General features: G+C 39.3%; 1 protein-coding gene across 6 annotated transcripts; it reads right to left on the reverse strand.

Annotated features, from left to right (window-relative positions):
• Positions 1–873: 873 nt before the first annotated feature.
• Positions 874–25,966, reverse strand: YIPF7 (Yip1 domain family member 7). 6 transcript variants are annotated; one of them, XM_054066338.1, is made up of 7 exons: positions 25,836–25,955; positions 23,511–23,627; positions 21,315–21,481; positions 19,496–19,641; positions 13,968–14,149; positions 10,620–10,712; positions 10,395–10,529 (listed from the first exon to the last, which is right to left on the reverse strand). In XM_054066338.1, the coding sequence occupies exons 2-6, from the start codon at positions 23,624–23,626 to the stop codon at positions 10,655–10,657; spliced, it is 669 nt and encodes a 222-aa protein (XP_053922313.1). In that variant the 5' UTR covers position 23,627; positions 25,836–25,955; the 3' UTR covers positions 10,395–10,529; positions 10,620–10,654. The 6 variants fall into 6 exon arrangements, with proteins under 6 accessions (XP_053922314.1, XP_009558253.2, XP_053922315.1 ...); XM_054066339.1 differs by lacking the exons at positions 10,395–10,529; positions 10,620–10,712 and adding an exon at positions 874–1,404; XM_009559958.2 differs by lacking the exon at positions 10,620–10,712 and having other exon boundaries at positions 10,009–10,529; positions 25,836–25,966.
• Positions 25,967–27,769: the final 1,803 nt, after the last annotated feature.

The following is a 27,769-nucleotide window of genomic DNA, read 5'->3' on the forward strand; positions in this document are numbered from 1 at the left end:
TTGCCATGCATTGTATTTTCATTACAACCTTCCTTAAATGCGCAGCATTGTTTTGTTAAGCAATCAGAATGCAAATATCACTGGCACAGCTAGAAAACATTGAAGTATCATGAGTACACAAAGTATGCAAACTGTGCAGTAAAGCACACAAATCCTAACAAGCTCATTAGTACCATACTGCAGTCATTACAAAGTAAAATGCTTTCTGTGGTGCAGCAGGCAGGCTACAGAAAGGGAAAACTTGGGAATGTTTTAATGCAATGTTGCCATTAATTGAGTACTGCTACAGCAGTCATACTTTACCATCACGAACTGATCAGGGAAAGAAGCACTATTCTCTGCTTGTACTTTGCCTAGGTATCATTCTTGATTAGCATAGGCACTACATAATAATTGTGAGGCTGCGGATAAAAGTGATGAACATAACAATTATGATCTTTGGTCAAACTGAAGCCCTATCTAGCTCAGTATCCATTTTCTGACAGGGGCAATAAATTAATTTTTAAGGAAAAAATGTAAGAAATCAGGTATGTATAGGGTGACTGTTTCTCTCTTACCGCCTTTGAGTTACCAGCAATCAGCATTGTGTATGTGAAATCTGAAGCCAGACTCTGTAGGTGTCCTCTAGCAGTTTAATGTGCATCATAATCTCTGTTGTAACTTAATGACTCAAAACCAGAAAACCAACAGTCTATTGTTAGTGTAGATTTAACTTCCCTGCCAGTACGTACATATACACACACACAAACAAAACAACTGTACGCTGTCCTGTATATTCCATCTACCATTAAAAGAAAGACACAGATCTTCAGCATAGTAGTTTGAAGGATCTACTGAGAGAAAGTGTAAAGTTTTAAAGGAAAGCGACTTGTCGTATCATGTGTGAGAAATTAGGTCAGTCCTTCTTTGAGGGAGAGGATGGATTAAACGGCCTCTCAACATTTTTTCCTGCACTGATGTTTTATGGATCTATGATTATTCAGCTTCTGTAACAGTTAGAAAGTTCAGTTTTAATTAGTGTGAAATAGGAAAATCTCTTTCATACTGCTTGATGATGTACATGTGCAATATAACTAGTGGAGCCAGATGAAAGACTTGTAAGGGCTGTGGTCACATGGGGACCATAACTCTTTGGTAAGCCATAGCCATATCACAGGAGCTGAACTGCTGTACATGCATATATCTTCTGTCCAAGAGCAACAGGGAGAGAGATGTCAGCAACAAGGTGTGATCTGTCTTAGCGAAAAGGTCTCTACATTATTCACCAAACTTGGGTCACGACTCTGGTGGATGCTTATGTGGGGATCCTTTCTGCACTTCAGGGTATTCTTGGCAATTGGCACTAGCAACTGATCTGAGCCTCTTCCTTTGCAGTAGGACCCAATCAATAATCAGACTGGTGTGCTGGAAAGAGAGAATAAAAGAATATAGGCAGCAATGGTGGTGAAGCAAACTGCAAAGTGCTCCATTAAACATATCACCTCAATGTCTGCCCTCAGAAATTCATGTGTCTCCAGGGTGAATTTCTCTTTTGAGAAGTGGTCCTTTTTACAAAGCAGGAAGCATTAGGCATGCTCATATCTCAGTCAAAGGGTTTCATATACAGTGCCAAGAGTTATTCAGCAGTACTCATTATGCAGGTGAGATATATCGCAGTGCTGCTACTCTGCAACACTCTGCAGATCTCTATGCACCATGTGTATGTCCCCTGAAATATAAGCAAATTTATGCTGCACTCATCCTTTTTGTGGTTATTAGTGTCATTTAATATCATCTTCCTCCAGCAAATTGACTCACCAAGCAAAATGCACAAGTGCACTTTAAAGTGGATCACATTATCACGCCTACTTCTTCTGAGGAGCCAAGTGCCATTACTACTTTTCACAAGGAATAACTGTCTAAACTATTTCACATTCTGCAGTGCATCAACAGTGTACTTCCTCCATTCAGTTAGCAATTCAGAAGAGCAATTGAACACTAATGCATGGCTATCATATTGCTCTACAATCGAGAGATAAAATCTAGTGCATCACTTATGTGTCTTTAAATGTTAGGGTATTCTTTTCTGGAGCCTTTTCATTGAGATATACAATGGTATCACTCCTATGGTGCTGATAGTATTTGGTGTTTAAACAAGGCATTTGTTTTAAAAATACTAGTTTTACTCATAAAACGTGTTAGAGGTTTCTCTCTAAATGCTGGTCTTTAGACAACATAATCCTAAGTGCACAGTTAATTCACAGCTGTAGACAAAAAGGACTAAAGTGCTGATAGGATTTTATTTCAGAAATATTTTCACAGTGTTCACTAGCACTCCTTCTTCCTCTGTGTTCTTTATTTTCTATAAGGTCTGTGGAGTGTCAAAGAAATGCAAGAAGGATGCAGACCGTTTAATGGCTAAGTTCATGACTAAAACTATGAACTTGGAACCAGAAACCAGGAAATGAAAAATCAAGAACAAGAAGAAATTTTGGCTAAGAAGTATATTCAGGAGAGGGACTAAGGATTAGAACTGAGAGCAACCAACAATCTACTAAGCTGAATAGCAGAGCCAGAGCCCAAACTCCATATCATATATTTAGAGTTAACATTTAGAAGCAGCAGTGCTTGAGCTAGACAAGCTGTAGCCACTCAGTGTCCAGAGATGAGAGTTAAATAAACTAAAATAAAACAAAGGAACAATGTTGTAGCCAGGGAACACATTTTGCATCCATGCATTGGGATGGCTTCTTATGCTTCATTGCTACAACTGCCTCTACGCAGAATTATATATGGATCATTAGTCCACTGGGAGACTGCCTGTGGTACCTTGGTGTCTTGTTGCACTTTGATTGCTCAGGAGTGCTCGTCAAGCAGCTGTCAGAAAATCACCGAAGTACACACTTGAGTTCAGATCTCAGTAACTTTTGATAGGACTCACCTTTGTGCCTTTGAAAATCTGCTCCTTGTTCTCTGTGAAGTGGTGGCTCCCCATGTGGTCCGTTATTTTTACCATTATGTGTCTTTGGTATTTCTGCAACCTCTTTTCACTCATTACCACTGCAGTTAATATCATGACAATATAAGAGTAATGATTCTTTTTTTTGCAGTTATAACTAAAGTGCTACCATAGCAGATGGTACGTGTTGACAAAGGTCTTTACTATGCAACTGTATTCAGAGCACTGTGTATTGCATCGTTCATCTAGTTCAGTGATGCAGCACCAAGGTCACTGGGCATTTTTAAACTAATGATGAGACCATAAGTCTAATAAATGTGCTTAGTAATCACAGCAAACATATTGCCATTGTCGCAGATGTTATTCTTTTAAAATCCCTTGGTGAACACAACTAAAACACAGTCCTTATGCACACCTTAACCTCCTCTAGGAATGCACCATCAGGAACACTGAGGACATGAAATTGTTTAAGCAGGCAAATCTTGGCCTACAGCTACAAAATCAGTACTTCTAACAGCACCATTGCAGTTTACTTAGGATAAACATGCAAGAGGCTAAATGAACCTGGAATCAGTGAAGGGCAAATTTTGACAGAGGGCAGGTTTTGAAAAGGAACATATCCATAAGTAATGCCAATAGAGCTAGAGATCAATTTCATATTACAATAATCTAGGAAGGTTGGCATTAATTATTTGCAACCACTATGCTAAGGTATATCCACTACTTGCTGATCCAGTAGCCTTTTGTTGTCTGTCAGAAAATATGTTAACCACCAAATGCATCTTGCCGTTGTGAGCCTTGCCATTACGTGCAGCGATTCTCCATAAAGCTTATCAGATGCTGCAATTGCTGATTTATTTGAAAGGATATATATCATCTCCCAGGCTGAGTCATCAGATTGCTAATGTCATGCTCTCAAAAAGCAGTGATGTACTACCCAGAAGTTCTTACAGCCCCAGTGTCCTGCAACTCATCATATTTAAATATATTTTTATTTTTACACATGTATATTTATATCATATATGTGCATATTTTTTTACTACAAGATATAATCAAACTCACCACTAAATATGACCCTGGCAATAAGGGAGGAAAAGGAAATTTAACACAGACACAACTTATTGAATTCTTGCTACAATTATACATGTTACTGATGTGAATAAAGGTCAGGAACTCAACAGTACTGCAAAATTCACTTAAGATCATTCAGTGGATAGAAAAAGCCAACACGTAAAGATGGCTGTTTAGCAAGGAGCTGAAATAAACATGATGATAAGAGAGGTCTAAGATAAGACAGAGCTGTCATGTTTCATTGTCAAATGGCATAAACAATGCAGTCATGAAATCAGCTTCACTGCTTTTCTGTATAAGCTTTCTGTGGCTTCCATGATAAAAAATGGAAAAATATTACCCTTTGCTAATGGAGCTATTTCACTAGGATGCACGGCATGTATCCAACGCAATGTGTCAGCAATTTTCAATCCTCAATTCAGTTTACCGACAGTTAAACTATTCAAGGCCTGTATTATAACCTTTTAGAGATGATGTGTTACAAGATGATTTTTCATAAATAGTGGAACCTTGGTACTACAAATGTAGCACTTGGCTTGCCAAGGAAAGCAGGTCTCTGGATACAACCTGACATGCTGTCAGCCACTGCTGTTCAGATAACCATTTTATCATCGTTGCATACTTTGACCCATGCCATAGTTTCCTCTCTCTCAGAATATGTGCCTGCATTTTGTTGCACTAGAACAGCAAAATGTTCTAAAAAATGAGTACACAGAATGCTACAAGCTCATTTCTGAGGATGACCTTGAGTACCTCTGGCACACACAAGTGTCGTGGAAGACAGGTAAGCACTCTATTTGCTACACCTCTCCTGTACATCTCCTATATGGTGTGTCCAACACTGGTATTACCATTTGAAATAACAGAGAGGAAATAAATAAGTGCCTATTTTTGTGTGTGAATGCACATTCAGGATTGAACTGTCATGTGCATGCTATGAAAATCAAGAAATAAAAAACTATTTAGAAACTTTCACCCTTCAAACCCATTATTTTTTATTTCCCCTTTTGCTTTGAAGCTTATGTTTAAGTCTTGTGAATTTTTTAACTCTTTGGGGTAGGAAGCATGAATTAAAAATCAGTCAGTGACCCATTACTATTTTATAATCCTCTCTTTGGCAAGTTGAAAGTAACAGCTTGCCAGGCTTGTATTTAAACTTTCATGGAATACTGTGAGAGAGTGAAATAAGGTGGTGCAGACACGAGACAATACAGGAAAGCCAGGTGGTGTTGGGAAGGCTGGTCCAGAGAGTCAGAACAAGAGTATACTACCCAATATCATGTTTTGAATCGATCTTAGACCAAAATAACATTTATTTTTGAGGCAGGAACTGCTTATAATAGCTACCATAGTATTTTTAGATTCAGGAAGCACGTAAGAGTAGCAAAGCCAAGAGCACCACCATGGCCATGCTGACCTTCAGAGAAAAGCCATGTAAAAATGAGGAATCTTGTTTAAAAGAAATTGAAGAAGGGTGGCTGAGAGATTTAAATCCTTACAGCACAGAGACCCCTGAGGAACACCATACTGGGAGCAAAGCACCAGTGCATATTGCTTGCTGGAATTCCCTTGGGAAGTGGAAAAAGGAAATCAGCATGGCCAAACAGTAAAGCGAAGAAAGTTACTGAAATGAAAAAGTTGGTATTCAAAACCATGAAGATGCATCTCAGTGAAGAAAAGAAAAATTTTACAAATTCTGAGAGAATAAACATAAAACTATAATTAGAAGAGCATTTCCTTTGTAAATGTGGCAAAGTTTCAGGGTGCTCACTTGACATGTCTATGACATCAAAAGACAAATTGTTGGCTTGATTCACTAGTTCCCCTGCCATTCATATAATGCAAATCAGGATGCAAATGAATATAAAGTGCTGGAGAATAGATCCATTTTATACTTATTTTAGGCAGTATGAATGATAACAGGAAGCGTAGGACAAAATTGGACTTAAATGTTTCAAAACAGTCTTTTCTGAACTTCAGAAGTGCAATCATATATGAACCTTTCTCTGTTCAGACATGAGAATGCCACTATTGCACTGTAAATCAAACTGCCTGATTTTATAACCACACCCTGGAGTAACTTGACCTGTTTATCTGTGCCTAATTAGTGGCATATGTCATCCATGATATAGAAGGGCCAAATCTGTCGTGCTTGCAAATGCTAATCTTCCAAATTCACACAATAACCACTTACACGCAACTACTTCCTCCCTAGTTATAGCCACAATTTGTTCCAGGGTCATGCTTTCAACTTTGCCTCTCTATTCCTCTGCTCCTAGTCTTGCAACAGAGAAATGGATAAATGTAGCAAATATTTTCCCATAAATGAATTTTGATTTTTCAAGGAATTGGCTAGGTACACATTACCTTTTGTTTACTTTTCATAAATGCTAGTCTGTCGAATGGATTCTAGAATGGTTTGCACAAGAGTTCTTAAAAAAACAAGTATCCTAGCAATGGGACATATTTTTACCAAAGGCTAATAATCTAATTTACCTCTGACCTGAAAAGGATTAGGAAGACAATTCATTTTACATATGCCTGAATAGTTCTGCCATGCTAAGCTTCTGCATAAGTATTTGCAGTATCAGGACCCTCTCTCACAGAATCATTGGGTTAAAAATCAGAGGAGCCCACAAGAAAGGGGACTTTGTGATAGGAGTCTGTTACAGACCACCCAGCCAAGAAGAAGCTGCTGATGAACTCTTCTATAAACAGCTGGGGACAGTCTCTAAATCTCTGCCTCTTGTCCTTGTGGGAGACTTTAACTTTCCGGATGTCTGCTGGGAGTACAATACAGCAGAAAGGAAACAGTCTAGGAGGTTCCTGGAGTGCATCGAAGACAACTTCCTTGCACAACTGGTTAGCGAACCAACAAGGGAGGGTGCCTTCCTAGACCTGCTGTTTGTGAATAGGGAAGGTCTTGTTGGGGATTTGGCGGTTGGAGGACGCCTGGGATTAAGTGATCATGAGATGATAGGGTTTTCAGTTCTAGGTGGGATTAAGAAGGGGGTTAGCAAAGCAGTCACATTAAACTTCCAGAGGGCAGACTTTGGCCTGTTCAGAAGCTTGATTAGCAAAGTCCCGTGGGAAACAGTCCTTCAGGGCAAGGGAGCCCATGAGGGTTGGGCGCTCTTGAAAAATGAAATCCTATCAGCTCAAGAGCAGGCCATCCCTGTGTTCCGGAAAAGGAGCCGGCGGGGGGAAAAGCCAGCTTGGTGGAGCAGGGTGATCTCAAGATGCGTCAATAAGAAAAAGAAGCTCTATGTGCTCTGGAGGAAAGGACAGGCATCTTGGGTGGACTACAGGGACGAAGTGAGATCGTGCAGGGAAAAAATCAGGAGGGCCAAGGCCCAACTAGAATTAAAACTCGCTAAGTCTGTGAAAGACAACAAAAAGTCTTTCTACAAGTACATTAACAGGAAAAGGAGGACGAGGGAGAATATCCAGTCTCTAGTGGATGCAGAAGGAATAACAGTGACAGGGGATAAGGACAAGGCTGAGGTACTTAATGCCTTCTTCGCCTCAGTCTTTAATAGCAAAGAAAGTTGTTCCTTCTGTTTACAAATCCAAGAGTTAGAGGGGCAGATTGAGGCTCCCGTGATCCAAGAGGAGGCGGTTAGAGACTTGCTTGCCCAGCTAGACGTCCACAAGTCTATGGGGCCGGATGGGATCCACCCAAGAGTATTGAAGGAACTGGCGGATGTCCTTTCCAAACCCCTATCCATCATCTTCCAGAGGTCCTGGCTGACTGGGGAAGTTCCACTAGACTGGAGGCTGGCTGATGTTGTGCCCATATACAAGAAGGGTTGCAGAGAGGATCCGGGGAACTACAGGCCTGTCAGTCTCACCTCAGTGCCAGGGAAAGTCATGGAACAGGTAATCTTGAGTGCTATCATGAAGCACACGCAAGAGAACCGGGTGATCAGGCCCAGTCAACATGGGTTTACAAAAGGCAGATCTTGCCAAACTAACCTGATCACCTTCTATGACAAAATCACTCAACTACTGGATGGGGGAAAGGCTGTGGATGTAGTCTTCTTGGACTTCAGTAAAGCCTTTGACACAGTTTCTCACAGCATTCTGCTTCAGAAACTGTCAGCCTCTGGCCTGGACAGGCGCACACTCTCCTGGGTTGAAAACTGGTTGGATGGCCGGGCCCAGAGAGTGGTGGTCAATGGAGTTAACTCCAGCTGGAGGCCAGTCACAAGTGGAGTTCCTCAGGGCTCAGTACTGGGTCCAGCTCTGTTCAATGTCTTTATCAATGACCTGGATGAAGGCATCGAGTGCACCCTTAGCAAGTTTGCAGATTACACTAAGCTGGGAGGAAGTGTCGACTTGCTGGAGGGTAGGGAGGCTCTGCAAAGGGATCTGAACAGGCTGGACTGCTGGGCCGAGACCAATGGGATGAGGTTTAACAAGACCAAATGCCGGGTCCTGCACTTGGGGCACAACAACCCTATGCAGCGCTACAGACTGGGGGAAGAATGGCTGGAGAGCTGCACAGAAGAGAAGGACCTGGGGGTGCTGGTTGACAGCCGACTGAACATGAGCCAGCAGTGTGCCCAGGTGGCCAAGAAGGCCAATGGCATCTTGGCTTGTATCAGAAATGGGGTCACCAGCAGTTCCAGGGAGGTTATTCTCCCTCTGTACTCGGCACTGGTGAGACCGCATCTTGAGTACTGTGTTCAGTTCTGGGCCCCTCACCACAAGAAGGATGTTGAGGCTCTGGAGCGTGTCCAGAGAAGAGCAACAAAGCTGGTGAGGGGGCTGGAGAACAAGTCTTATGAGGAGCGGCTGAGAGAGCTGGGGTTGTTTAGCCTTGAGAAGAGGAGGCTGAGGGGAGACCTTATTACTCTCTACAACTACCTGAAAGGAGGTTGTGGAGAGGAGGGAGCTGGCCTCTTCTCCCAAGTGACAGGGGACAGGACTAGAGGGAATGGCCTGAAGCTCCGTCAGGGGAGGTTCAGGTTGGATATCAGAAAAAAATTCTTCACAGTAAGAGTCATTGGGTACTGGAACAGGCTGCCCAGGGAGGTGGTCGAGTCGCCTTCCCTGGAGGTGTTTAAGGAACGGGTGGATGAAGTACTTAGGGACATGGTTTAGGGAGTGTTAGGAACGGTTGGACTCGATGATCCAATGGGTCCTTTCCAACCTTGTGTGATTCTGTGATTCTGTGATTGGCTCTCTGTCTAGAGACATTTCACCTAAAAATTCAAAATAATGAATAAATTGGAAGATAATCAAGATCATAAAAATATTCATCAAGATGAAGACACTCTAAACCATGGATAAAGCAATCTGCTGCCATTTATTTCCTTCACTTTTCCCTTTATCTCATCTGTTTATTTTTCCTAGACTTTACTGCAGCTACATTCATTTTCTCTATCACTGCCTACTGGATTTTGCTCTTGTTATGACTGCACACACATCTTCATTTCCTCTTGATGGCTTGATACGTCTAATATTATCTTTTGAAACATCATCTTGTGCATTCTGTGCTTCATTGCTATTATAAAAATGTTAGGTTCCTATAACACTAAAAGCAGCAAATAGATTTTTTGGGAGGCAGACAAAATTGTGAAGGTTTGTATATTTGCTTGCTCAAATACTGTTCCACCTTTCGGGAAACATTTTTAGGAGTTGCCCTTGCTTTTTGTAATGCTTTTCTGCAGTGACAGCAAGCAGTGGTTGAATGGCAATTTTAAAATATAATATTACTCTGCATTACAAACAGTACAATAGTGTTTCAGACAGCAACACTTCTTAAGAAAAGACCAAACAAAACCAAACCAAGATGACATTCCTAGCTTCCTGCCTTTGTTGTAGCAACCTGTTATTGGACAATTATTCAACATCATAAAGCAGGGCCATTCACTCTTCTGTTAGAAAAAAACCCAACCAACACACATAAAATCTTGATATTAACTATTAATCACATAAGATGGCAAGGTCTTTTTTTTTGATAGAAATTTTTATTTTCACTTGATTTACAAATATATTAAACATTAACATTATTGCTTTCCAGTTACTCTCTAGTGTGCAAATTATATATTAAACAGAAAAGAATGTTTTAAAATTATAATTAATTGCACATTTTTTCACTTTTGCTACCTTCTCAATACAAATGTTTTTCTTTAAGCTGTAAGAGTTTCAAAACAACATTACTGTAGTCATCTAGCTGTTAGTTTGATTTTTTATTTCATTATCAGCCATTAGGCAAATAAAAGGTAAGTGATATAATCTAATTTTGTTAATGGAACATAATGCAACTCCAGGCAAGCTAAGAAAGTAAATAACCTCTTGTCCCTTCAACAACTGTAAACAGACTGTAACAAGGCTACTAGTAGATACACCTCAGAAAACTGTTAGAAGTGCAAAGAGTCCATAAAGTAAAGCACATGGGTACGCAATAAGAAGCTGCTGTCCTTCCATAGCTAATGCAGAGGTAAAAATTTTGGAAGCTGACCAACTGCACCATCCAATAATAAAGAGAGCTAACAAAGTTCCCAGGGTCCCTCTAGGAAGAAAACAAAAAAAAAAAAAAAAAAAAAAAGGAAAAGAAACAAGACAGAGTCCACTTGTTAGCAAATGTAGCATCAAATCTTACCAAACTTGAGTTCATGTCTAGCAGCTTGTGATGACTCATAAGGCAAGAATTACTGAAAGAACCAAGGACTGACTGGTGTAATGAAAGTTAAGCCTGAGAAACAAATTAAAATAGCATAAAGAAACAAAAGGTAATCTCTTCAACATGGATAAAAGCAGCAGTTTCATCAGAATTATTGCTAAAAGGACAAGTGCATTTCCAAATAAATCTGGGGCTGCAGATGCAGCAGTTCAAGTTTAATTTTAAAGTTAGAGAGATTTTTTTTGCAGCCAAAATAATCTCATAGAAATTGTTATGGTCTAAAAGGACAACTACAGATGTACTCTTCCATCTGGCAGCTGATGACCTGTAGGGGTCATTTTTCTAACACAAAGCAGAATATTTAAATGCGCCTTAGACTCTAAGGAAAGGCAGTGAGACTTCTAAAGAATCTCCTCCAAGTGGAGATGCTAAAATCACAGAATCACAGAATGACCTGAGTTGGAAGGGACCCACAAGGATCGTCAAGTCCACTTCCTATCCCTGTATAGGATAACTCCAAAATTCACACTATGTGTCTGAGTGTATTGTCCAAACACTTTTTGAATATTGTAGGCTTGGCACCATGAATAATGCCCTGGGGAGCCTGTTCCAGTGCTTCACCATCCTCTGAGTGAAGAACATTTTTCCTAACGTTCAATCTAAAGCTCCCCTGGCACACCTTCCTGCCATTCCCTCAGGTCCTGTCATTGGTCACCAGAGAGACAACACCGGAGCACGCTCTTCCTCCTTCCCTTGTGAGGTCCCCCCCTCAGCCTCCTCTTCTCCAAGATGCTCAGTTAAACAGCAACCCATAGATTCAGAGCTGGTATAGATGGCTCTTTGATCAGGTACTCATGCTGACAGAGGGAAGGGATGTAACAGAAACGTAGTGTGCAATGATAATTTTTAGCTAGTATAATGACTAGGGGGTTATTACAAGATGGTACAATTTAGAGCTGTGGTAGCTCTGCCTTGCACTGAAGTCCAACAGCCTCTCACGGTTTGTTCCGGGACTGCCAGTGAGCAGGATAGAAAAGTGACATAAAATCATACTGGAGCCATGAGAGATTTCTATGCACTTTTAAATTCGGTCCTTGATCTAACAGCATGTGATTGCCAAAAGGAATGGTTTGGCCTTAACAGAGAGCTTGTGTCTGGCATGTCTATCAGAAACAAATCCTCAAGCATGGCAGAGGAGTAAAAGACAGATGTCATGTTCACAGTGACCAAGAGGTCTGGGAGTGTGCTGGCATGAGATTGAGTTGGGGGGGCAGCCACAAGTGGACCCTCTTCACTCCTCTCTCTCACAACCTGGAGATGAGGTCACCAAGTAGGTCCTTTGCACCAGATAAGACTAAGAATTCCTTTCTCTACTCTTACACCCATTTCCTTCACTGTTTAGTCAAGGAAATGGCTTGACCACTTTATCCAGAGATTTGATAGAAAAAAAATATTGTTTTTTCCAGGAAAAATGCCTGCTGATGTTTCCCCTGAAAGGTAACTTGGGCTCAGACATGATATCTGCATATCTGGGCATAAACAAAGCCTTGAGACAATCTGGTTCCATGCAAGTTTGCATAAAAGAACTGGTTTTCTCTTTGGTACCATTCAGTGCCCTGCACATTCCATATTTTGCTTTATTCAGTCACACTGAAATAGCTAATCATGAAAATTTAAAATTATATCTTTGCAATATATGTGTGCATTATCTTACATATATTTGCTGTGAAAACAAACATTGAAGACAGTTCTTTACAATCTGAATTGTGAAGAAATAACATTTTTTACAAATATTAGGAAAAAAAAAGATGAATGTATTGCTGTCTTTCCTTTGCCATTTTAAGTAAGTTTAAAATTAAAAATAGTGAGATATATGTTGGATTTTAAAGTTGTCACTTAATTTTAATAGCATAGTTGTAGTAGTTAACTTTGGTACTTGTGCTCAAGCAGTTTTATCTAGTGAATGAGGAAGGATGGTAGAATCCTGTAGATAGGCACTAAACGTTATCAATTAATTTCAGAAACAATGATTTAATTTTGTAAAGGCTATCACAGTACAGTATTCATAGATTTTCAAAATACGTGCTTTCTGTAAATTCATAGCATTTTACAAATGTGCAGCGTGTGTTTGGGCATTCCTTGTACAGCCAACAGTACCCCGTACAGTTGCAACAGCTGGTTCAGAGTTTGCCCATCTGCATCTCTTATTAGCGTGGATTATTAAACAGGTTAATAAAGAAAATATGGAAAGTCTAGGACAATGGAGAATGAATGACTTCTTCAGTGTCATCGCAACAAGGACAGCTCAGAAACACTTCAAAATGTGGAATGTGAGCAGTCTAAACCATAATAGCTCCACAGAAACATGTGACAAGGATTGTGCTAAAATCTTGATCCCACTTTAACATTTCCTTTAAAGAAAAAAATACATATATAAAATTGTTGCTTTTCCAAAGAAAACAAGTAGGGGCACTTTCTTATTCATCAGCTGCCAAGTCTATACTTTACTGACTGGAGACTTAAAATGTGAGTGAACAACAAGAATAGAGAGGGAAACCATTATTAATAAAGTGTTAATGATGGATAAAAGTACTGTTCAAGGCCTTCAGGGGAGACCTGGAGCTTCCTTGTACTTTGTTGTAGGTGAATGGGAAAGTAAAGACAGTCTGTATCTCAGAGGGGTTACAGAATGAGGAGGAAAGAGAAGTTTGCATACAAATTTCCTATCCATAGGTATGTTACTGAACATTTGTTTTTTCAAGGTTTTCAAAGTTATTTTCAGGTTTGCAATTAGACCATAATTATATTTGAAAGTATACAACTCCACTACATCTTATATACTTGTTCTAACACTCCAAATCATTAAGGATTTACTGTTTATGTTGTTCTGTCACACAGACCTCAGTCTACAGAAGGAAAGGAAATATAAAGATGGGAGCCTGGTATTTCGAACAAAAAAGGAACAGGAGAGCCAGCTATATAAAACCAAAGCCTGGGAGTTGCTCTTAAAGTTGATACCTGAGCTTGACCACTGTTGGCTCTGCAAAACAAAAAGCATATTTGGGGCTGCTGCAAAAATCAAAGCCGCTCTCAGTCCAAGTGGGAAACAAGAGAAGTAAGGACTCACATTAAAATGAATATCAGCCCTCTTAAACACAGTTCAGTTTTGTCCATTTCCACCTACACACACAAACAAAATGGTATTTTTCTTCACAGTTTAAGGAGCAAAAATGTACTATATAATCATTTACAAGATGTTTTGTGTAACACCACCCTTCCAACTTACTGCCCTGCATATGATTTCTGTTGCCATACACTAGTACTTACTGTAGTGAGAAGACAACTGCAGAGGAGGAGAGGATCACCATGGGCAGCAGGCAATAGCCCAAGACACTTGCAACGCAGCCATGCGAGACTCCTGGGACACTCATCAGGTTCAGTAGGGCATGCATAGCAAGGCACCCAATGGCACTCATGCCATACACATAGCCGAAATGAACTTTTCCTGCCTGGAATAAATATGAGTAAGCATGAAGCATCAGACATGAGGAAGTGATCACAAAGTGGTGAGAGATGACAGAAGGCAAGCACTAGGTTTGTTTTGTTTTTATTTTTTGACACTCTCTCTACTTCGCCTACGTTGGTTCAATTGAAAGCCACAGCTGATACTTTGGGGTGATTTTTGCATCACAAATTTCCAAGGTACAATTATGAGAATGTACCTGTTGCTAAGTTAAAGTAACAAGGCTGTTTCTCAGTCTTACTGTGACTGGGCTGTGAACAGGATAGGAATTGGTCGGGGAGACTTGGGAAGGTCTAACTGGTAACAAACTGAGAAGAAATTATGCAAAGCACATTTTAGTATCAGGAAACACCTTTCCAATAGGTGTATAAGGGGCTCTGGAAAAGTGTCCCCAGTAAAATGATGACCTGAATTACTTGATATGCTTCACATTTTATTGCAAACCTCCAGCTTTAAAAAGGCTTGAAAAAAACTAGTAAAACTTTGTTGAAATATGCTGATTTTCAGCATGCTATTCTTCCAATCTTCCCCTTGACTACCATGAAAAAGATACATCTCTGTGTTTAGATCAAGAGCACACATTCATTTCAACATAAACCTGAGTAGTAACTGTCAGCTTGTGCTCTTTTTTTGTTCAAACAAATGAAATAAAACCCAGGTGTTTTTTTTTCTTTCAGGTTTTATTCCTTTGTGTGAATTTAGTGCTTGTGAAAGGTACCAGCCTGACAGCCTGGAGCCTAATGTTTTCTAATTTATACACAAAGCTAGTACAACAGGCAACAGTGGCCACAGAACCACCAATTTCTTCATCTTCTATCATTTTGAAGGATCACCTCCAGGCACAAGGGCATTGTTCACTCCCAAAAATGAACACTTGCAAAAGTCTGTTAACTATTTTTCCTCTCCCTTCAGGCTTCCAACAAATGAAATACTGAATGTTGGCTGTGAAATACTCTTGTTTTTACATCTGTACATCAAAAGTAAACAGTGATTGGGATGAAGATTATTTTGTTTGTTTGACTTGGAACTTTTTATCCTAATGATAACATGCATTTATGAAGGAGAAAACTAAAACCTGGGACTCAACTCTTAACTCAGGACCACAGAATAATGTCAAATGAAGGGCCACAATCAGTTACCTAAACATTTTGTAGCTAATTATCTTGTGATGGGTAACGTGAAAACATTATTGGAACTTTTTTTCATGGTTTGCATGGTTAAGGAGGATTGAGAAGACCTCCCACTTTACTTATCTAAACATTTTAATAAAATTTGGGGGTAACTCTAAGGATTTTCCTTTCTTTTCCCTCTTCCTGTATCTATTCAGGTGGAAGCTTATCAATGGATGCCAGAAGTATTTGAGCTGGACAGATATGAAATAAAATAGTGGAGAGAGCCTAATCTAGTGATGACACAACCTGAAAGTCCTAATGCTGCAGGTTATTGACAGATCATCAGCTCTAGTTGGACAGCAGTGTGGGAATAAATCTAAATGTGGGAATAAGACTAAATGTGGGGAGAAATGGGAACTCTAAAGTTTCCTGAATACTCCCCGCACCCCTGCCATAGGCTGAGTACAATGTAGTTTTTCTTTAAAAGCAAAGTCAGTGGAGATGCAACACGCACAGGGACAACACACTTTTCATCTGAAAGGAATACAATAAGGACATCTTGCCCTGTGAAGTGGGAGATGGGACGTTTGGATACAGACGCAGCCATTCCCTGCTATCAGCAAGGAGCATGATCCCTGCTCATGGAGCATTTTACAAGTGCCCAGCTATTTTCCAAGAAAATGAATTGCAGCTGCTGCTCTAACAATCTAGCCCTCCAACTGACCTGTACTCAATATAAGATCATTGTAATATCATTATAATACTAAACCACACCTCCACACCTAAGGCTACCCCCTACTCCCCACCTCTGAGGCAAACCACTCCCATAACCACTCCTACTGGGCATGCACATTTAAGTCTTGGCAAGCAAAGTGAGAACTTTTTCTCCACCAGTCATCCAGGTTTTACATAGTCTTCAGTCACTCAAGCTCCATCTAAAATTCCTCAATGAATTATAAAAATCCAATACAATGGGGGGCAGGTCATGGGAGAAAACTAACCATCAATAATTTCCTGCAATTGGTGGATTGACCTCTGTTTTCCCTCCCACGGGGGATGCCTCCTGGTATGTATATGCGCGCTAACTTTTAATCTCATACCACCTATCACTATCTTTTTGCACTTTATTCTTAATTATATATTTTCTACCTACATGCTACTTTTACTTATGTCTGGGTGTTATTGCTACACATACATCATTGCTTGCTGTGTTCTTGTACGCATTTGGGCATTGGGTCATCTATAGGGTTGTTTGAGATACTTTTTGCAAATAGTAACTTGTCCACAGTCACCATTGAACTCTTACTTAGTCAAGAGCTGTTATAATCAATTATTCTTAATAAACTCAACTTGTTTATACATATACGAGTCTCAGGAATCCTGCTAACTGTTAAGGGGGATTTAAAGGGAGTTTCTGATTTAAAATCAGCAAGCTAGACAAGTTAGTTGTCTTTGTGAGATTGCTGATAAGAGCTCAGTGAAGCGGTGTCGAGCAAGATGGACAGTATTAATTGTCCTTGCCTGATTGCTCAGTGTTTACCATACTCTGGCAAGCTGAGTGATTGTCAGAGAAAGGGAAAAAAAAGACTGGTAAACTCTCTCTCTCTTCCCCCTCATCTCTTAACTTAAAACATGACACAGCAGTGCATGCTTATGTGAAATGCAAGCTCAGTTAATAATAACCTGCCTCTACACCAGCAATGTTACTCTGTTTTCAGACTGACCTGGCTCACTGCTGAGCTCTCCTCTGCTTCAAGCGCTCAAGGTTGGGTCAGGTACAGCCAGATTCCCTACATCTTTGCACTGTCCCAGGTGTTGGCCTTCATCCTGCTACTGTGTTACATTATAAAGGAATAATCTATTCCTGAACTAACAGTATGAAAAAATCTTTCTTTTTAGATAATGAGTGCTTTGCTGGAATTTGCATAATACTGGTATAAAATAACCAGGAAAATTTGCTTCATCAATTAAAAATAATCATAGCTAGAGATAGTATGGGAGACCAATACTACCTCATATTATTATCAATTACAATTTCAGTCATTAAAGATTTGTAGTAAGTTTAACATCTACAACAGTTTCGGGCATCATTTACTACAGACTAACTATGAAAAGCTCTGCCTCAAACAGAAGCAACAACTACAGGCTAAGATTTTAGACTGTTTCTTGCAGTGAATTTAATTATCCCCCACAGCATTATTTATCAGTTTAATTTTAGATTAAGAAATTAAGACAGAGATGAAGGGAGCACTAGTACTAGCAGCTAACTGAAATTTCTACTTAGCGAAATGTTTGATTTGAGGTGCTAGTGAGTAATAGAGAAAAAAAAAAGCAGATGAACATGTTGGTTCCAATTCTAGTCTTTCTTAACACATGTAAATATATTGACTCACACATGCGGGAACAGTCCTAATTCACAGTGATGTAAGCAAAATCAGAATTGTGCTTGATTATTCTGGCAGGCTTTGATGAATTGAAAGAGCTAAATTTGTCCTGCGGAAGGAACAAGGTTAGAAGAAAGGCAGACTTTTTGCATTTATTTGCATCTGTCTAGAGTGGGTACTACTATCCTTAGTTTATGTGGATGGGGGAAGTCTGATTTTGTACAAAACACTATGCAAAATGCAGTGCAACTGAGACTTGGGTTTCTTTTGCACTGTTTCTCTATCTCCGATGGAGCCGCCTGACTTTAAGCCAGTGTGAGGAAGATCAAGCCCTGCTGCCAGGCTAACAAACCTTTCCTCTTTGTCTCTCTGCTCTGAAAGCACTGATACCATTTGAAGAATATCTCTGCATATTTTTCCATAGTTAAAAACCTGAAACTAAATAAAAATTATAAATTATTTTTGGAAACAAGCTCTCAAACAAATTATGTTCCTGGTGCTATTAGAAGAGAATTTTTCAAGTACAGAAGTAAGTACAGCTTACATAACTGAAGAGCCACTTTAGTATTCAAATGCATCTGAGATAAAATGAACAGCCTGAATTTATAAGATGGCCCATGGAAATCCCATGGACTTATTGCTGTGAAGTTGTGGCACAAAAACATTCATTCTTTCTTTCTTTTAGCTTTTCTTCCATTTTCTTGATGATAATCAGCTCAACATGTTTTCTTTTTATTCCCCTCATATTTCTTGAGGTGGGAAAAAAACTGTCTTCTCTACTGTCTCACCTTCTTTTCCTTTTATTCCCTTTCCTCTTGCTTCTTCCACTCTTTTAAAAGATCTCTATTTTTACAGGGACATAAATAATAATAATACTTGCCATTTATATTGCAGTTTGCACATTTAAGGTACTGCACTGACAGTACAAATTGAGTAAGAACTTGCAAGAGTCTTCTGATTCAGCACAATTTATCACAGAGGAAATGGAGAATTAGAGTCCCATTTCTCTTACCTCAGTTGCAAGAGCAGTAAAGCCTTTCCCAGAATGATCCCACCTTATCCCTGTCTGATAAATTGCTGCCGACAATCAGAGCTGTACTTCAGCAGCACTGGAGAGTCCCTGTTGTCAGTGATAAATAGATGAATTTGGAGTACTGTGCAACCCTGTTCAACTTTCCTCCTGTAGGAAAGCTATATTCGTAAAGAGGAAAGAGGTTAAACACAGGCTACAATATTTTGTCTAGCAGATTATGTAGAAAAATAATATAAATGCAGAAAGCACTAGAAAAACTTATAGGACAGTATTGCAAATCTGAGGCAGGGTGGAAAAGAATTATTTGAATTATTTTAGTTAGATAATTTTTTGTTATCTCTGCACTCCCCAAAATAATTTTGAGATATGATAATGTCAAAATAGCAAAAATGTTTGAACAACTGGGCTGGTCTACCATGCTCTTTTATTCCTTTCTTTCAAGCCTCCTTGTTTGGTCGTTACCTAGCACACGCTGCCGTGCTTCAGTTGCTTAGAGCCTCCCCAGGATGTATGCTCTGTACAGAGCTGTCCTTCATTCACATTATCCCACCCCCAAAATGGTGTGGTCTTTAATTTCCACTGGAAATTATACATCACTTCACCTGTATTACATCCATATTACATTCAAACTTTATGCATATACTTTCAAAGCACAGAGACTTTTTAATATGTGATCTCAGAACAAATGGCAGCAAATGACTCATTTTATGCCAGTACTATATCTTCTGCAACTTCGTGTGCATTATCACCTGGGCATTAACTTGTTAAAAAAGAAGTCCCCTCAGATTTCTACCACATCCTACCAGCAGTAATGTTGCTCCAAGGGCCAAACAGAAAATCACAGGTCCGGTGAGGTCTGTCTCATTCATAATGCTGCCATCTGCCGGCTTCATTGGATTTAAAACTGTTAATGTTTTTTGCCATATGTGCTCAAAATTGATTCCAAGTTCTGCAATGAGAAATTCGAGGATTGTCAATAGCTCACAAGAAAATACTTCTACGGAAACCCATGAGATACCACACAACACAAAACAATTAACAAATTAATCTCTTTAATGAAAATAATATTATAGGATGATGTATTTTGCAGTAGGAATATGTTGTCCCTCCTATATACCCAGCATATTTGAGAGTCAGCTCCAATTCTGAATTGGAATATTATTTTACTAAATCGAATTTTAGGCAATGAAGCAAAAAATGCCCTCAGCATTTTTTGAGTTAATATTTGGTTTTCCAATGTTTAAAACATATACATCTAATGCCACACTAACTCAGATGTTGAAAAATATGCTAATTAACAGTAGCCGCAGAATTCAAGATACTCCAGAACACCGAGGACAGAAATATATGCTTTAATTGTGGCAAATCTGACAAGAGATGTGTCTTAAGCCTGAACTGCCAGAGGCGCTTTAAAATGACATTATTTCCTTCAAGGCAAGTTAATAATATTTCATGCAGTGCTTTCTAAGCTTTTATTTTTTTGCATTTCGAAAGTAATTATTGAGGACCCCTAGAAATAGAATAAAATTCTTCCCATTAAAGTCAATGGGAATTCTGCCTTTTACTTTACTGGGACACAGATTTCTCTTGTAACTTCTACATAAACACCATCTTGCAAGACTAATCATCTTTCCTGAGACGCACTAGCAAGAGAAAAGTTAGGTTCAGAACTGGATGCCAGAATTACTGAGACAGACAATGTGTTACATCTGTTTGGAGGGCCAAGTGTTTACCTTATTCCACTGATCCATCATATTGACCTGAGTCAAACCATTATAGAAAGTTGTTGTGTATTAAAATGTGTGTCTTTAGTCAGATTTACTTGGTACACAGATATAAACGTCTCAAAAGCCCTGAGGATCAGAAACAGTTGTATTTCAACATCATTTTCACAGGGCGGACTTCCTTTGGAGTTAAATGCTTGGAGATCCGACTGTTGAAGACCTAGTAGTTACTTACATTAAATAGAGTGATCTTGCTGTTTTAAAGGCTATAGGAGTATCTTTTAAGTACCGAAAAATCCATTTGCCTTCCAGAATGCAAAAGCAGGCTGAATATGCTCTTTTTACATTATACTGAAATAATCACTGATTATTTGATGTTTTAACTTAGCACAAGTATTTTTCAAACTACAAAATCAGCGACTAGCATTAGGATAGTTCAATCATTATAAAGAATGATGTTCATGTAGTGAAATGATCAACTAACCGAAGCTGAAAGCAGCTTTCTTACTTCCTTTCTCACTGAAACAAGCTATTTAGTGCCTTCAAACTATTAAATTTATTATGAAATAGGATTATTATCTGTATGTATTAATTATAGATGTTCCAATATGTACGCAGGATAAACACAGAGCAAAAACATATTTGGAAATGTAAATGCAAAACTTATTGTTAGGCTGTCATCTAGTGGTAGTAAAGCTTATGCTATATATTCCATAAGGCTGAATGAACTCATGGCAAATTCAAGAAAATGTTTAGGGGCCAAGGGCTGTTGGCTGAAGCTTGTGCAGCCAGGTCTGGCAGCTCTGCTGCGGTTCCTCTAGTGACTGCCACTAGGCTGGCAAAGAGAAGTATAGGCACCCCCAGGAACCATGCACATCATCTGTGGGTTTATTTTTACCTTCTAGCAAAGGAGGTTCCTCGTCAAATTCATCAGTGTAACTAAGATGAGAGACCGTGTTGGGACTGTACGTTGGCTGCAAAATCTGACCTGTGTAACTCTGAGACGACAGAAGCATTTCGGATGGGACAAAAGCACCAGTGGGAGGTTGCTCTCTCGTCTGGCTCCTGGAACAAGAAGCAAATCACAGCAAAACAAATAACTGCAATGAGCAACATCACAACAGGTTAGAGCAGCTCATCATAGAATCATGGAATCACAGAATCATAGAATAGTTTGGGTTGGAAGGGACCTTAAAGATCATCCAGTTCCAACCCCCCTGCCATGGGCAGGGACACATCCCACTAGATCAGGCTGCCCAAGGTCCCATCCAACCTGGCCTCAAACACCTCCAGGGATGGGGCAGCCGCACTTTCCCTGGGTAAGCTGTGCCAGTGCCTTACAACTCTCATGGTGAAGAAATTCTTCCTTACACCCAATCTAAATCTGCCCCTCTCCAGTTTATACCCATTGCCCCTCATCCTATCCCTAAAAGCTTTTGTAAAAAGTCCCTCCCCAGCTTTCTTGTAGCCCCTTCAGGTACTGGAAGTTCGCTATAAGGTCTCCTTGGAGCTTTCTCTTCTCCAGGCTGAACAAGCCCAACTCTCTCAGCCTGTCCTCATATGGGAGGTGCTCCAGCCCTCTGATCATCTTTGTAGCCCTTCTCTGGACCTGTTCCAACAGTTTCATATCCTTCTCATGTTGAGCATTACAGATCTGGACACAATACTCCAGGTGAGGTCTCACAAGAGAGGAATAGAAAGGCAGAGTCACCTCCCTCAACCCGCTGGCCACATCTCTTTTGATACAGCCCAGGATATGTTTGGTACCATGATTTAAATTTTCACCTATTTTCAGTTTGGAGAACCTGGAACTTTTCTGGGCACAATATCCATTGTGTATAGTGAATGCCAGGCTGCTGTCAAGGGCTCTGCTTCCTTTCATGGCAACCCTCTCCGAAGCCAAGCAGGGCTCCTTGCTGGCTTGCCAGCTCGTTGTGGTTCATGGCACCAACTTCTGTGCCCATCTAACTCGGGCAATGGCCCAGCACAGGCCCCAAGGCTAGGGGTGAGGGGAAAGGGAATTTAGGAGCTATGAGGGCACCCACAAATTTAGGCAAGCCTGACTTTTCCACCAAGCAGCCTGGCAACATTCTTGAGATATGCCCATGCTGTTAATGAAAGAGCCATATCTTTAGTTTTCTTCTTGAATCTGAGAAAGAGCTTAAAGAATTTCTAGCAATATGTGCCCCAAAATCCACATGAATAACGTGAAGCTCAGTCATACAAGTAAACAACCTGTACAATCTGGACATAAAAAAGTAGCACAGAACCCAATCCTTTATAAAGAAAGTTTTAACTGTAAGTAATTCTGCCTTGGGGAAAGTCTAGATGAACTCTTGAAGTTCTTTCCTGTTCTAGTTTCTGTGATTCCCGAATAATTATTACTTATGATTTTATTTCTCTATGACTAGAAGGCATAAACCAAGTCTGAACTCTCATCTGACTGAAACCAATATGTATGTAATAGCCAGAGATATCCAAAAAAGGCAACAAGACAGTCCAGAAAACAGTCCAGAAACTCCAAGGGAGAGCTAGGGCCAATGTCTCATACTTTGATTTTCAGTGTTTTAACTAAGCCCATTCTTTACTTCCTGAGATTTCCCAGAGGGCTGATGCAGACTACAGAACACTGGAACCATAGGCAGGAGTGACCTTTGTGGGACACAGAGTTCTTTTTGCAAGGAGGCCTGAAAGTATAGCTGGGAGGAACGCTGTTGCCCTGAGTCGGTCTCCTGTCACTCATGTCCCTCTGCAAGACTCGAGGCCAGCCAGATCCATCAGCTGCTGAACAGGGAACCTGCAGCAACACCTTGCCTCCTATGACATAGTGATGTAGAAACATCTTTAAGGGGAAATATTCAGAACTTCTTTACTTCAGTGTTCCTCTTCCAGGGGCCAGTTACCAATAGGTTTAAAACATATATATAAAGAATGAAGTAATAAGATTCTTCCTGTGTTTCTGCTGGCAATCACAAACTGGTTTTTTTTCATTAATTTCATCTGAGCTTTGAGATATATCACTTTTCTTCTACTTCTTTTGATGTGGGGGGTTGTTTGGGCATTTTTTGGGTTTTTTTTTTTGAAGCATACTTACTTTCTGCTTCCACTGAGGTTTTCATTAGACCCATAACTGTTGTAATCTTCTTCCTGGTCATCTATGGTATAATTGGACTGGTAAAAGTCAAAGTGAAACTGCTCAAAATTTGACATTCTGGTTGGAAAAAAAGATTAATATTGATAAAATAGCCTTTGCAACAAACAAATATCTATGTTTTGAACTACCCTAAACTGAAATGAAAACAATAAATCTAAAGCCACAAACTCAAAAGAATCTTTCCACAGAAATGCATGATAATTTGGAAGTGACCAAAATGGAATCTTTATTTTCATTTGTTATAATAAGAGAAATTAATCTTACATTACTATTTACAAGCAGTACACAAGACGTCCTCTCTTGTTAGTGTTACTAAAAATAACTAATTTTGAAAAACAACATATATCAAGTAAACTGTTGTTATCTTACTTCAAAAACATGTGGCTATGTCTGAGTGCCTAGAAATCAACGCTTCTACAAAGAATTTTTGGCTTCAAAACCAATTACTATTTTCAGCTATTTGTGCTTTGCAATACTATGTAAGATGCTCATAAAATATTGAAAAAACACAAATATATTCACAGAAATTGTGACCTCTTTTTAAGAACACTGCAGCTGGCATATTAGGAGTACCAGATGAACACTCTCACTGGTTAGATACATGATTTTGAAGCATATGAACAGCATACCGAAAAATTGGCTGGAGAGTAAAGAAAATACAAAAGCAATGAAGACATACACCTTTCAGTCTTGCTGACCCATAGTTCTGCCTCTGAAAGTATGGACTGATTGATTAGATCAGAAAAGAACAATTTGTCTGTTTTCCCTTCTACGTTATGACTATCCTAGGATGGGGTTATTCCTGGTTTTGTAATAATCTGATTTTGCACACCCTAGGCCCATTTCACGTGCCCTGTGTGTAGGCAGGACTGGCTGTCTGGGCCATATATAATAAACAACATAAGAAATTAAACAGGAAACACAATGGTTCTGTAAAATATCATAATACCTTTAGGCATTATAGAGTGTTTCAATTTGAATTTTATTAATTCTTATATTTGGTCCAGGTACTTCTTTTGTTACTAGCATGGCTGACTATAAAACCACAGAACAGCTTCAAAATTACCATGTCTACTGAGACAAGTAATTCCATGCCTTAAGAGTATCCACAAAGGTAAGGATCGGCCCTGTTTTGCCTCAGTGTTACCTTTATGCTAAGCAAGAGGCAGCAAAGCCATCACAGCTGCTTGGAGCAGTGCATGGGTCCAGGGAGTCCCCCAGCCACCAACAGGCTGAGGCTGGAAGGCACCTGGAAGGTCCAACCCTCTGTCCAAAGCAGGGTCACCACCAGCAGGCTGCTCAGGGCTGTGTCCAATTAGGCATTGAAAAATCTGTCTTTGTCATCTTTGCTCACACTCATCAGGAGGTTATATTCATTGATGAGATACCCCAGACCCCTCTTGTCCCCCAGCTAAAGTTCTTCAGTGTTTTAGGCAAAGGTCTGAGCAGGATGTGCCTGTAAATGCATAGATGTGTGCGTGTGTTTCACAACTTGGCTAGCATTTATGTAGTTAAACTCTTAAAACACACAGAGAACTTATATAACGTGACTGATAACCATAACTGTAAACAATTTACTAAGATTTTGATGTAAGATATTAATCTCTCCTTGCATTTCCCGTTTTATTCACTTTTGCCCTCTTTTCCAGCTTTCCACATGCCATCGGCAAAATACACTTTTCACCTCACAGTCACACTCACAGATATCTCCATATTTATCAAGCACATACTGCTTAGAGGAAAGATCTTTGCAAATGTCTTTGTAAGGTAAAGTTAAAGATTAATATTTCATCATGGACCTTGAAATGCTGCATATTAAAGTTCCTACATTATATCCCATAATCAGAGTAATCTGTGGGGATCTAATTCCTTCATTAACCTAGAGCATTCAAAGTAGAAATTACACTTATATAATATTATTTTCTTAACTGCTGACTAATCATGCAGGATTTCCAAATTTAGAAGACAAATAAGTTCTACATTGTAAACATGAATTAATGGAAATTAAGCATGCTAATCTGTTTACTATGGTCTTATTTGGAATTGCACATCACTTATGCATTTCTTCAATAGAGTTTTTACACAGAATACATTTCAAAAAATTTTAATTGGTACTTTTACCCCAACAGTTCAGTTCCAATAAGTCTTTAATGTTCTTTGCTGTCACTATAAGGAAAGAAATAATTACTTAACCAGGTATAACACAATCTGTGTAGTAGAAAGATAAACTTATTTTCTAAAAGAATTTGGAGTTAGGTTACTTACTTTCTAAGATATTTGATGAAAACTCCAGTCTGTTGAATTTACATATTGGAGAACACTTAAAATATCCTCTTGCTTCAGCAGGGATGAGCTTTGTGCTATTTATAAGATCCTAAATTTGATCTTTGAACAGATGCACATGAAAGAAAAAAAACCCACAACCTGTCAATATTGTGGCCAGCATTTAACAAGAGCTAACGACAATAAGCAGAAGAGGATAGGAATCTTCACAGAAAGCAGAACAAAATGAACAAATACTGTTCTCTTTATTCCAATCCCATAGATTAGATGGTGGTTTAGAGCTTCTTTCTTACATAGGCATTTATAAAGGTCCTGGTGAAGATCTTATGAGCTGAGCTGTTAGATAATAAAAAGTTTTAACAATATGTAATAATACATGTTAAATGAGTGAGATAAATACATTTATTTGGGAGTACATTTCTAGCAGATGTTCCCACAGTGCGGACTATGGGACACATGCAGCCTTAGGGCCATTCTACGTGGCTGGCAGAGGGAGCTTTTGATTGAACGCCTTTTGGGGAGAACATGACACTCCCTGGAATTCCAACAGCAGAGGGATGGAAGATGAAGGCATCATAGGGCCAGGCTCCTCCACTGGTCCAAGGCCAGAGCCCCATTCTCCAGGCACATCTCCCTGCTCAATTACTTATTCAGGAGCTCTTATCCATCTGCAAAGCAGCCCCAGGCTGCTGGAGGGTCTCTTGCAGGACAGGTCAGGATCACAGCAAGTCTCTACTTAAAAGGCAGCAAACCCTGCTCTACTCTTTGAGGGCTTTTATTGAATGGATAGAGATCAGATTCACAGTTAATATTTTTCATGCAATGCTCATTTCATTACCTGACTCGCTACAAATTAGGAACCTCTGTTCTATAGTCCTGGCTACTAGAAAACTTGTAGCACAGTATGGATTTTGAAATTGTATTTAAAGAAAGCTTTTCTGTTTACACATGCTTTAGTATCAGATACTTAACCAGCCATGGCAGGTTTTGTCTTTTTCACTTATTTATTGGATAATTTCCAAATGAGTGCTTGGGCTGGTTACTTTAAGGAATGGGACATTAAATGGGACATATTATCAGGCCATTAATCTATGCCTCAAATGCATATTAAATTCTCTGAGTTCAAAAGCCAAATCACTTTAATTTCATGTCCTGTTAGTATATGACCTACAATGCTATGAAAGGATTATAATATAGGTGCCTTCTTAAATAAAAAAAAATTGAAGTACACCAAGTTTTCACTCAGTATGTATGTCCAAAAAAGAGCCCAGACCTGAAGGATGGCGAGAAACAGAAAAAAAAGAATCGGTTTCTGCTAATTAAGGGTAATCTAAGTATCATGTTTATTACAATTACTGCTAAGCTTTCCTCACGCTGTGAAATTTCTCATTCGCCATTTCCAGAACAATTCATGTTGCTACACCCACTAAGGTGAAGTTTTGGATTCAGTTCTTAGTGAACTGCTAATCTCTATAATGTCTAATCACCTCAGTTTAGATTATATGGTTTGATATTGTTTATACCAAATCAGCCATGGGAATGATATAGGATTAGCTTCTATCTTTCAAGAAGGTAATTAAAAAAATTCTTTTGGCATAGAGAAATGCTAATTTAGTAGTAGCCTGTTTATTTTAATTACAAAACTGACTTGGTTACTCTGCTATTTTCAGTTAGAAGAAGTTATATACATAGATATCTATTTTGCATACAAATATATATATATATATGCATACTGGCTTCCAGATAAGACCTAGGAATAATTATCAGGTGAGGCACTTCAGAGAAGGAATTTAAATAGAAAAAATACAGTTATTAGTAGTGAGGAATGGTTGAAGAATATTTTAACAGCTGTTTAACATATTACAGTTAGAAAAGAAAGCCACTTGAAAATTTAAAGAAAAAATATTACAATTTAA

Source organism: Cuculus canorus, chromosome 4 (assembly GCF_017976375.1).
Source record: "Cuculus canorus isolate bCucCan1 chromosome 4, bCucCan1.pri, whole genome shotgun sequence".
NCBI classification, from domain to species: domain Eukaryota; kingdom Metazoa; phylum Chordata; class Aves; order Cuculiformes; family Cuculidae; genus Cuculus; species Cuculus canorus.